Consider the following 12,858-nt stretch of genomic DNA (forward strand, 5'->3'; position numbering starts at 1 on the left):
TTTGTAAATGTAATTTATGCCTGTGATGGCAAAGCTGAATTCAGAAGCAATTATTCCAGGCTTTAGAGTCACATGACTCTTCAGAAATCATTCTAATATACTGATTTGATGCTCATGAATCATTCAGTGTTATGATCAATAATTAATACATTTTTGTGGAAACCATGGTACTTTTTTCAAGATTCTTTGTTGTCGTTTTTTTCTAACATTATAAATGTCATTCCTCTTGATCAATTTAAAGCATGCTTGCTGAATAAAAGTACCTATTAATTAATTAATTTATTTATTTATTTAATCTAGTTAGATAAAAGAGGCAAAACTTTGAGTAAAAGTAATAATTCTGTACAATATTGACTTCCTTTCCATTCACCAGCCACAGCTCTGACAAAACTGCCACAAACTGGGTCACTGGAGGCTTCGGGGTCAGTAGCGTTTTGTACCATCAGATTGCCTATTGATTAAGTTCTGGGAAATCACTTAGCTTGGATTCAGCCACTGCCCTCACAAAGAGTCCCATTCCATCAGATGAGCTCATTACATCTATAAAACTTGGCAGATGCTACTTTTGTGACCCGATTTGTCATCCAGGTCTGAATGAAGTGGAAGCAGACTGGGACTTTCACACAAAAAAGGATGAATAAGATGATTCACTAACATTATTCTCATGGGCGTTATTACACAGCTAGGCAAACGCAGTGGTAATAAACTGTGGTCAGTCTGTGCAATATTTATGCATCATATTGAAAGGAAGGTTTGAACGTACTTTCGTCCGAGCCACGGAAAGCCTCTCGGGGCTGCAGGCAGGCGTCGATACGTCTGAAGTGTCGGAAGAGCGGTCGGACTTGCTTCTTGCGACTCTCCTTGTCCTCCTCGGCTCTGTCGGATAGCAGGGACAACAAGTCAGGTAGCTATTCATGTGTAAATAATTGAATAAGTTATCTGTCTCCAAAAGACTATTATTAAACTAAAATTAGTTTAGTAGTGGCATCAGGGATGGAAAATATTCCATGCATGTGCAAGATATTTGAGGACCAGTCATGCAAGCTCTTAAACTGTTTATATCTGCCAAAACCATGAAAATGGCACTGGTTATGTTTGCATGGCATCCTTATAAATTAAAGAAAGACCAAACATGCTAGTGCCAGTTAAAAGCTCTCCAGGAAAATTTTGCTTTTTTTTAATAAACTGAGTTACAGAACTGTTTAAGGGTTTATGAAAAGACTGCTGCCTTTTCGAGAGGCTTTAAATGACACAATCGACATCCAACACAACACATTAAAGTATTAATCTCTGCACAATAATTCTTCATCTGGTTCTAAAGCTCTTAATGGGCAACTGCATGCGCCTCATTTAATACTTTACAACTCACGCTGTACTTCACCAGGCTCTTGAGGCTTCATGCATTATGTGATTTTCTGTTCCTCTATGATTTCTCCAGCCATTATAGCTCATAAAATATATTTATAGCTTATATTAATATTTCACTGTGAGGATGAAGGGGATTTGATGCTTACGGGCTGTGTAATATCTCAGTCCAGCGCTGAAGCTTCAGGACGTCTTCCACCAGTTCAGGAAAGCGACTGAGCTCCTGAACGGCGCACAAATACAGCTCCTGAAATTACATGCATTTATTATTAAGACCTGCAGGAGGACAATAAAGGAGAAGAAGCAACTGATGATTATAAAAAATGAACCTTTTTTATGCATTTGAATACGTTTTGTTTTTATTTGAATTTTTTTACAAACGTGTGCAATACCTTTGGGAAGGTGTTGGAACGATCTCCCTCCTCCTGCAGTAAGTCTCTGTATGTGTCCAGATAGCGGAAGGCCACAGTCAGAACTGCAAGCTTCCGTTCAGCTCCTTCCCAACCGGGCCAGCCTTCACCCTGCTTACCCTCTGAGCTGAATCTGAGCCAGGAGTTAAGAAACAACACACTCACGAGCCAACACTCACACACACACACCTGCGCTCACTAAATACAGTCAATACAACTGTACCAACACGTCTACGTACACCTGTACAGACAGACAGACTGACACACAGACAGACAGACAGACAGACAGACCGACTGACAGACAGACAGACAGACAGACAGACAGACAGACTGACACACAGACAGACAGACAGACAGACAGACCGACTGACAGACAGACACACAGACAGACAGACACATAGACAGACAGACCGACAGACAGACAGACAGACAGACAGACAGACAGACTGACACACAGACAGACAGACAGACAGACAGACCGACTGACAGACAGACACACAGACAGACAGACACATAGACAGACAGACAGACAGACAGACAGACAGACAGACAGACCGACAGACAGACAGACAGACCGACTGACAGACAGACAGACACACAGACAGACAGAACGACCGACAGACAGACAGACAGACAGACAGACAGACAGACAGACACACAGACCGACAGACTGACAGACAGACCGACAGACAGACAGACAGACCGACAGACTGACAGACAGACACACAGACCGACAGACAGACAGACAGACCGACAGACAGACAGACAGACAGACAGACAGAGACAGACAGACACAGACAGACAGACAGACAGACAGACACACAGACCGACCGACAAGCAGACCGAGATACAGATACACAGATAGCCTCAAACACAACGTGCAGCTGGTGTTTTTATGAGTGTATGCAGATAAACACATACTCAGACAGCCGCTGTCCGATCACCTGACACAGATGCCGCACTGGAAAAACAAAATGTATGCTTCAGTGGCCAGACAGCCAGAATAATTACAACCTTTGAAAATAATTGAGGCCGATGCAACACACCCATCACACTCACATACACACACAAGTTACAACAAACGCAGCAAAGGGATTTTTCTGTACTCGCATCCTTACATAAGTCACGTTGGTGAAGTCACACATAAGGATTTAAGCAAAGACATATAGTTCTTCGGCACGTAAAATGACCTAAAAAACTGCAAAGTCTCCCTGTCCCCAATCCTACCACTCAGGAAACCTGAAAGGCGGACTAAATTTAAACTGGAGTATCCCTGAGCCTCTCTGCTTATAATTAAAGAGTCCCTGACACCCGTCTAAAATTGACACAGCTATTCCCATACAAAAAAGGCCCAAGAGGAGCTACTGCAAATGGCATGCGAGATCTAGTAAATCTATATCCAGAGCTGTCACCTCTGCTCGGGTGCTAAAAAAACAGCAGCCGTCTGAGCCACTGGGCAGCTGTGAAAGTTGAACTCACATGAGCCCTGGATCGAGGCAGCCGCAGCGGTTTGGAGTCCGGCCAGGCCGACTCCATCGGGACTGTCAGTGTGTGAAGAACTAAAAGCACTATCAGTCCTGACTGAAAAGGAATCATCCTGCTTTGAAAAATCCTTTTATTAAACCCCTCAAATGAGCCCTAACGAGTGGGAAGTGTACGAGACGGGGATTTTCTAAGCAGGAAGCAGACATGTTGCCACAACAAAAAGATCTGATTAGGCCTGGATTAGGTCAAGTCAAAGACCAGGAAAAAAGGTGTGGAGAGTGGAAAGATAGATGGCCTGGGTGGAGAGAGAGGAAAGAGAAAAAGAGGAGCGGATCATAAGGCGAGGTGGTGACGGCAGTCGGGGAAGATTTGCGAGGATCACTGATTGCCGCAGACTCTCGGGGGGCCGCCACGCAGAAGACACGCTGCATTAGGAGCACCGAGGCATGCAGACGGGCCTCCCCAGGAATACCTTTGTGCTTAAAGTCTGCAGACAAGCCCCTCAGACGCCATTATGGTCTGGGTAGAGGGGGCTATGGCACTCACAGAAGGAATGTAGGTCACTGAATGAGAGGGGACTTAGAGAGAGAGGGGTGTCCTCTACACACACACACACACACACACACACACATACACACACTTATACACACTCTGACACAACGCCTAAAGCTAACAAAACAAACATTCCCCTCACTGCACTCTTCTTATCTGAATTTAGGAAACTGATGGGCCCAGGGGGATGTGGGCGGGGTTTGGCCTGCAGAGTCTGATAGAGCTAGGTTAGCACTGAAGCTAATTGGTAAATCATTTTGACCCAAATCTTAAAAGGCATGTGCAACTGTTAGCCCCCTGCGGTAGAAAGACGTTGGGCTCTTCGGCTGGGCATGTTGGCTGTTTTTAGCAGATAATTGAGTTTGTTTTGGAAGTGTTTTGAAGACATTCAAGTGTTCGGCTTGATAATTCAGTGCCAAATGCTTTTACTGAAGTTATGCGAAGTAAACAAACTGATTGGGGAACATGTGGGACACTAGCACAGCTGTCTGTGTGATAATTCAGTTTTAAACAAAATAACATAAAAGAGACCTAAATCTATTGAAGTTTTAGATAAAAGCTTAAAAAGTTAGGTGAAACATTACAGGATTTCACCAGAAAGACAATTAGCAAGTTCTACATGATTTCCCTTTGTTCTTCAGCAGGGTTAACCAGTTCTGAGTTGCTTCTTGATGGTAAATATTGGTCTGACAAACCATAAAGCCTGGTCATGCTAGACTTTGATCATGTAAAATTCTCCTGATGCTGTAATGAATAAAGACAACAGGATATGATGTCAAGCTATAGTTAATACTAACAGACATTATATGTTAAGACCCAAAATACCAGCTGTAGCCCTAAAACTGATAATAATGCTATGATGATCCCAGGTACATTTTCTACTCCGATGAATCACACTAAGACAGGGTTACAGTCATCCAATGATGTCCAATTTTCAGAAGTTAAAGGGGTCATATGAAGCGCTTTCAATTTTTTCCTTTCTCTTTGGAGTGTTACAAGATCTGTTAAGTTGCAAAGAATAAAGTCTCAATACCAAAGTGAAAAATTAAGGCTCTGCCATGCCCCCCTAAAATGGCTCATTCTAACACGCCCCCAACATGTCTCATCTACGAGAGAGAGAGAGAGGGTCACACAGTGGAGTCCGTGGCTTGTGTACTGCAAACAAATACGAGCTTCATCACTGTGTCTGTCACCGACTCTGTTCCTCTTTCAGGCTTGAACTGATGGTAAAACTAAGTCTTTACATTTATTTTAAAAGAAGCTCAGGATTATGGAAAGGAGCATTATATTTCCAACAAGAGCTTGCGGTGTTCGGCCAATCACAATGCACTGGGTCAGTTGGCCAATCAGAGCAGACTGCGCTTGTCTGAAGAAGGGACTTTTTAGAAAACAACATGTTTGAGAGAGGCGGGGCATAGAGGACCTACAATAATGTACAGTATTTGAAAAATAACAAAACGTTAAAGCATGTCAACATATTCTGTTACACCAAATACACAAAATAATGACTTTTAAAAAAGCATCATCTGACCATTTAAGAGACACTTATGGTTCTGGCGAGGGGAAAGGATACTGCTGAAGCAAGACCTGCTGGAACTTGTCTGGGGCCAAGAAGATCGGGTGTGTCAGCATGAAGTCATCCAGGAGTATTTCTGCAAGGAGACAGAGAGAAGAACACAACCTTATTAGTGACATCACAACTGAACAAGATGTTGTTTGACACGAGGAGGACCGTTTATTGAGAGACCAGGAAAAACTGGAAAATCATGCAGATTTAGTCACAGCTGTTCTTGTTCGACAGGTTGTGAAAGTTCGTGTGGAGAAACCTGGCTCTTTACCTCTGCTAACTCATTTCAAGGACAGTGGGTTTGTGGGTAGAATAAATCATGGCACTTTCTGGCCCACTTTGGACCGCAGACACTCCCAAAGGCTGCAGTGATGTACTGTACACACTAGAGCCCGACCGATATATCGGCCGGCCGATATTATTGGCCGATATAAGCTAATTGCATTTAAATCGGCATCGGCATTTATAACGGCCGATGAAACATGAGAAACAGAGTCTCATGCTTCACTCATGTTATGAGTGTTGCATAGTGTGCCCACCAGAGGGAGCTCTGCAGCTCCAGAGTTAACAACAGCGCCAGAAGTCCACTACAGAAGAAAGCGATTAGCCAAGCCACGGAGATGTAACTTACTGTTTTGACGGTGAGTCTGTCGTTCGTCATGTGAAATGATTGTAGATTTAGTTCATGCCCTGTATACAAAAACTGTGTGGTAGTTCTAGCTAACGGTCCTATCATTATCACTTCTAAATATTCTGTAACATCACTTACAGCCGCTAATGCATTGCTATATTAGATTAGCCACAAAGCTAATACCATGTTTATCAGTGGAAGAGCGCGAACGTTAATAGGAGGTCAAACTATAACGTTAGCGTTTAACTTATTCTTATTCTATTGCGGTGTGTTTCCCACATAATGACCGCGTAATTGGGCCTTTCACACAGGACGCGGTATGCACGGCGCTTGACGCTGGGTTCAGCGTTGCCCTTCAGATACAACGCGATTTGCGCTGCGCTATGGCGTAGGCGGGGTTTTAAAAACGTTTAGCGGGAGCTCTTTCATAGTCTGTTGTTCCTCCTTTCGGTCAGCAGCCAACATGTATCTGACTCGTTGTAAGAAGCGAGCGATAGCGCTAGTCCTGCTGATGAGAATTAAGAGAGAAGCAAGGAAGAAGAGGCTACCCTCAGGTCCAGAGAACAATTTGGTGAATTCAGGCTGGTTACGTTACTCTAACGCTAATAGCTTCCTTTTTAGCAGGCCCCTTAAATGCTTGCTATTAACTTGTTTGAAGGTGGTTCTTCTCAAAATTGACAGCGGTGTGTTCATGACACTAACGTTAACCATTCAACTTCGAATTGATTCCGTAATCTTCCAGTAATAGTAGGCAAGAAGATGTTCTGTGAGAGCAAATATAGTGTAGTTACAGTAACTACAGTAGGTGCGTCAGAAATGATTAAACCAGAGGGGACATGTAAATAAATGTGAGCTGAACTAGCGCTTTTTTTTTTATATATTGTTTCAAAGCAGCTTTACAGACATAACAGGAAAATGTTGAAATAATATTGTTAAATATAAGTAGGCAATACCTATTACTTGACAAATAAAAAAATATATATATTTCTCATTTTTGCCTATGTAGGAGATCCCAGTTTATTATTATTATAATTCTAATGATGACATGAGTAATGATACATGGTGATATTATTAATACACATGCTTATTCTTTCTCTGTCTCTCTTTCTGCCTACAGATGGCTGAAAAAGGTGAATGCTGTAGCAGCAAAGTGTGGGACTACTTCTGCAAATACTTTAACTTTAGTATTATAATTTATTTACAGTACACACACAGACTGTTAAAACCAGCTTCAACTGGAAGAAAGTAAAAGTGTTAAATGTTTAAAACCAGACTGTTTTTTGATCATTAAAAAATATATACTTTTGATGTGCAATTGTTTAGTCATTGAGACTGTAATCTAAGGCTTTTTTTTAACATAGTCCATTCTGGAAAATGGTTTATACAGCCCACATACATAGAACAGGCAGATATTTTGCTATTGAATGTTGTGTAAGTGCAGTTTATAGGAAATGGGTCTAATATCCAGATTATTTTTAAAATCAAAATATCGGCTTATAAACCGGCTCTTTTCGAGTTAATATCGGCATCGGCCCCCAAAAATCCATATCGGTCGGGCTCTAGTACACACACATCTGCCAGTACAAGACAACAGCTGAAAGCAAAAACTAACAAACTAGCTCACATAAACGTCAGCAAACAGTGAAAACGACATTATAAACAGAATAATAAATGAGCAACGCTCTGAAAAACTGTGTGAAGTGCTCAAAAAAGGAATAGAATTGATAGATATAATATGTTTCGATCTGGGCCACATCTTCACGGGTGAGGATTTCAGGACTTTATTTTGGCTGATGAGAAGACATGATGCTGATTATGTATCTGGGTTAGATCAATGTGGAGCACATAAATCATTGATACTTAACTATTAAAAACGTGATCGCTGAGAGGAATGAGAAACAAGTCAGCAGCACGAAATGAATACATCGGTTCAAAATGCTAAAGCTTTCACGTGTCATGCAAATAAAGCAAAGCAGGGAAGAACTAGAGCAAAACAGGGTCCAGTGTTCAAAGCTTAAATAATACATTCGCATTTCAGAGCATTAGCTTGGACGCAGAATAATTTTGTATCATTGGTTCAGTCAAACAATTAATTTAATTAAGATGAACTGTCAGCTGAATGTCCTCAGTTGATCCATTCGTCTGAACAGAAAAAGATTCCCACAATCCTGCCCTGCTTTGCGTTCTGATTTGCAGGCAACAGCCGATCACTGATTGGTGCAGATGTGTTTGCTTTAGTTCCTCATTGTGACTATCGGGAAATTACACAAACGTCCCCCTGTTGTGAAGGGATACCGGGACGCTAGGCGTTCTAACACACATTTTAGAAACGTAACATGTTCAAACCTGCATACTTCACACCTCTGTGCATGTTTTTGTGAAGTCACACCTCTTTTGAGAAATTCAGGTGAGGAATAATGGAGAAAATAAGGTCACATGCACACCGCCCTATCTATTGTATTATATATAAAATACTACAAAATGCAATCTAATATTTATATAAATATTTTTAATAATACAAATAATTGTTTCACTTATATATATATATATATATATATATATAGTATTAAAGTATTTATTTTAAAATAATCATTAAAATAATAATTATATATATGAAATAGGGAAACTTAAGGAATAAAATATTTATAAAAATAATTAAGGAATGATATAATGTATTGTATGACTATGACTTTATATACATATTTATATTAATTTAAAATACGTATTTGTATTATAACATATATTAAAAAAAAGTGTATAAACATACATTATTTTTATAAAGTATATGTATTTTTTATGAAAGCTGCTATAACATTGTTAAATATTTATGTATGTATGAATTCTATTATTATTATAATTATAGTACCTATTGCATCAAATCTCATTCACCGTGTCAGGCCCACTTTAGAGGTCACAGAGTCATACTGGTTGAATAAAATATAGCCTGTGTGTGTTTGGAGTCAGACTTCCACATCTTCGCAGCTGCAGATCTTCTGCGGTTGCCACGGCAACGCTGACTTTAGAGGCTGCACGGTGAGTAAGGAGAAATAAAAAAGATGAGAGGACGAGAGTGGGACACAGACAAAATAAAGACGTACGTATGAGAGAGACAGAGGGGAATAGACTCAAGTTAAAACCCACAAAAAAGCAAATATAGGATGCAGAGACAGAAATGGGAAAAAGGCAGGCAGCGAGTCAGTCAAGCTAGTGTGAAAAACAGGAAAGGAATGACTGGAGGAGGAGTCAACAGGGTTAATTACCACGTCTGATAGCAGCAATCCCTTGAAGGCACATGTTAGTAACCAAACTGAAGATACGTGCCGGACAAGTTCTACTAAAGTTGATGAGGAAATGATGAGGTGTTGTGTCAGAGCTGAGGGGGTGAAATACATTCATGCAACTTTACTTTTAGTCACTGTAGAGGGTGTGTGTGTGTGTGTGTGTGTGTGTGTGTACTGGAGCCCCTCTGGTCAAATGTAAGCATTCTTTTCTAGGGCAATGACCATCTCTCTTCATTAGCATTTGTCATGGCTGTTGAGATTAAATTAGAGTGGGAGTTTATAATTCTCGATAACTTGTGCTGCAGGAGTATTTGAGCCATGTGTTATGTCAGTGCGTGGGTCTGTTTGCCTCCCTCAGGCATATAATGCCTAGCAGAGAGCATCACAACTTCTGTAAAGAGCCAAGTTTATTCCTGAATCATGTCAAGAATCACTGCAGGATGCGCGTTTAATGCATCCAGCTGTCCTTACTCAACACTTTTGGCTTTGTCAGATATGAGCCAAATTTAGGATGACTTTTATGCTAATAAAATTTTAGCTCACCAAGGTAAATCAAAGCAATAAAACAGGAAAACGCAAATGTGCTTTTGCACCTTGCATAGGCAGGAACAATGAAAGCCTGTTAATTTATTTCTAGTAAAGGCAAATGTATATCTCACAACTGCAATTTTATTTCTCATAATTGTTATTTTATATCTCTCATTTGCAACTTTATATCTGCAACAACAACTTTATTTCTCAACTTTTTATCTTCGCACTTAAACTCGACTATTACTTAAAATAACGACTAGTTCTCTCAATTTTGACTTTATATCTTACAGCAGCAACTTTCTTATAATTGCGACATATATATATATATCTTACATTTGTGACTATATCTCTCAATTTTGACTCTCTTTTATAATTGCAACTTTATATTTTAAAATTGTGACTATATCTCTAAATTGCGACTTTATATCTTAAAACTAAAACTTTATTTCTTATAATTGCAACTTTATTTCTTACATTTGTGACTATATTTCTAAATTGCGACTTCATATTTTAAAACTAAAAAAATGTTGTTTTCTTATAATTGCAACTTTATATCTTACAATTGACTACATCTTACAACTGCAACTTTATTTTTTATAATTGTTAGTGACTTTATATTGTACAAATTTTGACTATATCTCTTAATACCGACTTTATTTCTTATAATTATGACTTTATCTTACAATCATGACTATATCTTAGAACTACAACTTTATTTCTTTACTATTGTAATGTTGTCTCACAAATGCACCAACATTTCTTATAATTGTGATTATCATACAACTGCAACTTTATATCTCATAACTGCAGCAACTCATAATGTGAGTTTATTTCTTAAGTGAAACTTTAGGTTCTGTCTCTGTTAACTTTTTTTTTGGTGGAAACAGGCTTTCAAAATAAATGATCTATGTGGGTTAACCACATAAAAGTTTGATACCTACCTTTAGTGGTAGTCAGTGCTGATGTTTAGCTTGGAAATATAAATCAGCATGAAGACGAGGCACAGAAGATGCAAATATGATACCTTTCCGCCTTGCATACTTTTTTCTTTATTTAATCCCTTATTTCTCTGAAGGCCCTCACATACTCCAGCCTTCTTTCAAGCATTATCCTCTTTCAACTCACTAGTTTACATTATGATAGAGCTTAAAGTCTAGCAAATCTCCAGCCCAGATAGGCACAAAGAGCATCTCTTTAAATGACAAGAGTGGGAATAGAGCAAAATCCAACACCCACCCTGATACCCACATGCACACACCACACACACACACACACACACACACATCCAGATACCCACACAAACACATGCACACGCACAATCATTGTCAAATATAGAAACTGCACATGTATTCTCTACACCAGCACATGCTTTCGCACAGTGAGAATGAAATGCAAGAGGGAGTTCAGACGGACACCCATCACATGCACTGAACACACATCGATCAGACAAGTGAAAAGCACTCCCTTTTCACTCTTTTCATCTTAAGGTCAAGAGAAGCTCTTGCCAACTGAAAACACCATATTCCTGCTGCCTTCAGACGATGGGAGGAAACGGGGAGAGTGCAGCTGAAGGCCGCCTAGAAGAACTTCAGTTTCAGCTCAAATGACCTTGATGAGACTAAACTGGGACCAAACTCATTTCACAATCTTTGTTTTGAAGTTTTAACATTAACATTTAAGATCACATGGAGAGCAAATGGAGACTTTTGCTTAAATGGACCGTTCACCCAAAGATGAAGAATATGTCACCATTTCATGCCTTTTTTAAACTTGTATACTTTATATCTTCTGCAAAACACATAATACATTGTCCAAACCAGAGATGAACCTATGCAGGAGGCCCCAGGCAAAATTAATCAGTGAGGCCCTTCTAAAAAAAAATAATAATAATAAATCCCTATAGACATAATTATACAACATACAAAAAGTAGTCAAAACACACCTAACAGACCATAAATGTATATTTTTTAAACATACAAAAAAAAATTCATTATAGTAGAAGACGCGATACAATACAGTAAGATACAATTGACACTATTTGCCTGCCCTATTACTATGCCTCTAGTTTAAACAACATTTTGGATGGACCCCTTTGAGTTTCATTGCATGGAAAAAAAACTCTAAGACATTTAGAAAAAAACAAAAATTATATATAAATATTCTTTTATGTTTCACAGAATGAAAAAAGTCATAAAGGTTTGGAACCACATGAGAAGTAAAAGATGACAGAGTTATCATTTTCGAGTGAACTATCCCTTTAATTAAATGCCAATAATGTCTCTCTAGAGTTTCTAAAGTTTTTATTCCCAATCATTTCTCAAACTGTGCTCAGAATTGCCAAGATAGCAAAGTTTGGGGACAGAATTCTGAGATTTCTCTTCCACATTTTAGAGTAAATCAAAACAAATAAATCAAAATAAAAAAGTTATATTTTTTGTTTTTAGATATTAGATTATATATTTCACTACAGGCTGACTTACGTCCTCATGCCTTTAACGCTAGTCTCCATTTACGCATTTAGTGGATGGACAATAAAGCTAACTTATATTAATGCATTTAGGCCTACATACTTTGTAAACTTCATAAAACGAGCTGAAGAGTAATTATAATTGGCCAACCCCTAACAATAGATACTTAAATAAAACATAACCAAAAGACAAAAAGAGCAACACTTGAGCAGTTTCATTTTCATACATACACTGGGACACCTCCAGGTTAGGGGTCACGGGGGTTCACGCTCAATAAACGGCTGTCAGAAAAGAGTCCCAGCTGCACGGATGTGGTCAGTGTTGATTGTAATCAGCTGGAGATGTGAGATTGGGATTTCAGGAGAGCGTAATAGAGAGGACCAGGGTGGCGTTACATAAACCATGATAGACACCGCGTTACCATGGAGGCCTTATCACATCTAGACCCCCCACTACCCACGCATGCTCTCCTTTCTCTTCCTCACGCCATCTTTTCTTCATCTCTCCCTCGCTCACGTTGGTGCCTTTTGGCATGACGCACCGTGTGTGTGCATTTGTGCCTGCTTTG

General features: G+C 39.5%; 1 protein-coding gene across 1 annotated transcript in view; it reads right to left on the reverse strand.

Moving 5' to 3' along the window:
- rapgefl1 (Rap guanine nucleotide exchange factor (GEF)-like 1) overlaps positions 1-12,858 on the reverse strand; it is a 39,322-nt gene that overhangs the window by 15,988 nt on the left and 10,476 nt on the right. Inside the window, exons 2-5 of the mRNA XM_059551737.1 lie at positions 5,386-5,464; positions 1,758-1,908; positions 1,515-1,612; positions 764-876 (exon numbers count right to left, since the gene is read on the reverse strand). Coding sequence (XP_059407720.1) covers positions 764-876; positions 1,515-1,612; positions 1,758-1,908; positions 5,386-5,464 — 441 coding nt within the window. The remainder of the gene's footprint in view (positions 1-763; positions 877-1,514; positions 1,613-1,757; positions 1,909-5,385; positions 5,465-12,858) is intronic.

Source organism: Carassius carassius, chromosome 1 (assembly GCF_963082965.1).
Source record: "Carassius carassius chromosome 1, fCarCar2.1, whole genome shotgun sequence".
Taxonomy (NCBI): Eukaryota; Metazoa; Chordata; class Actinopteri; order Cypriniformes; family Cyprinidae; genus Carassius; species Carassius carassius.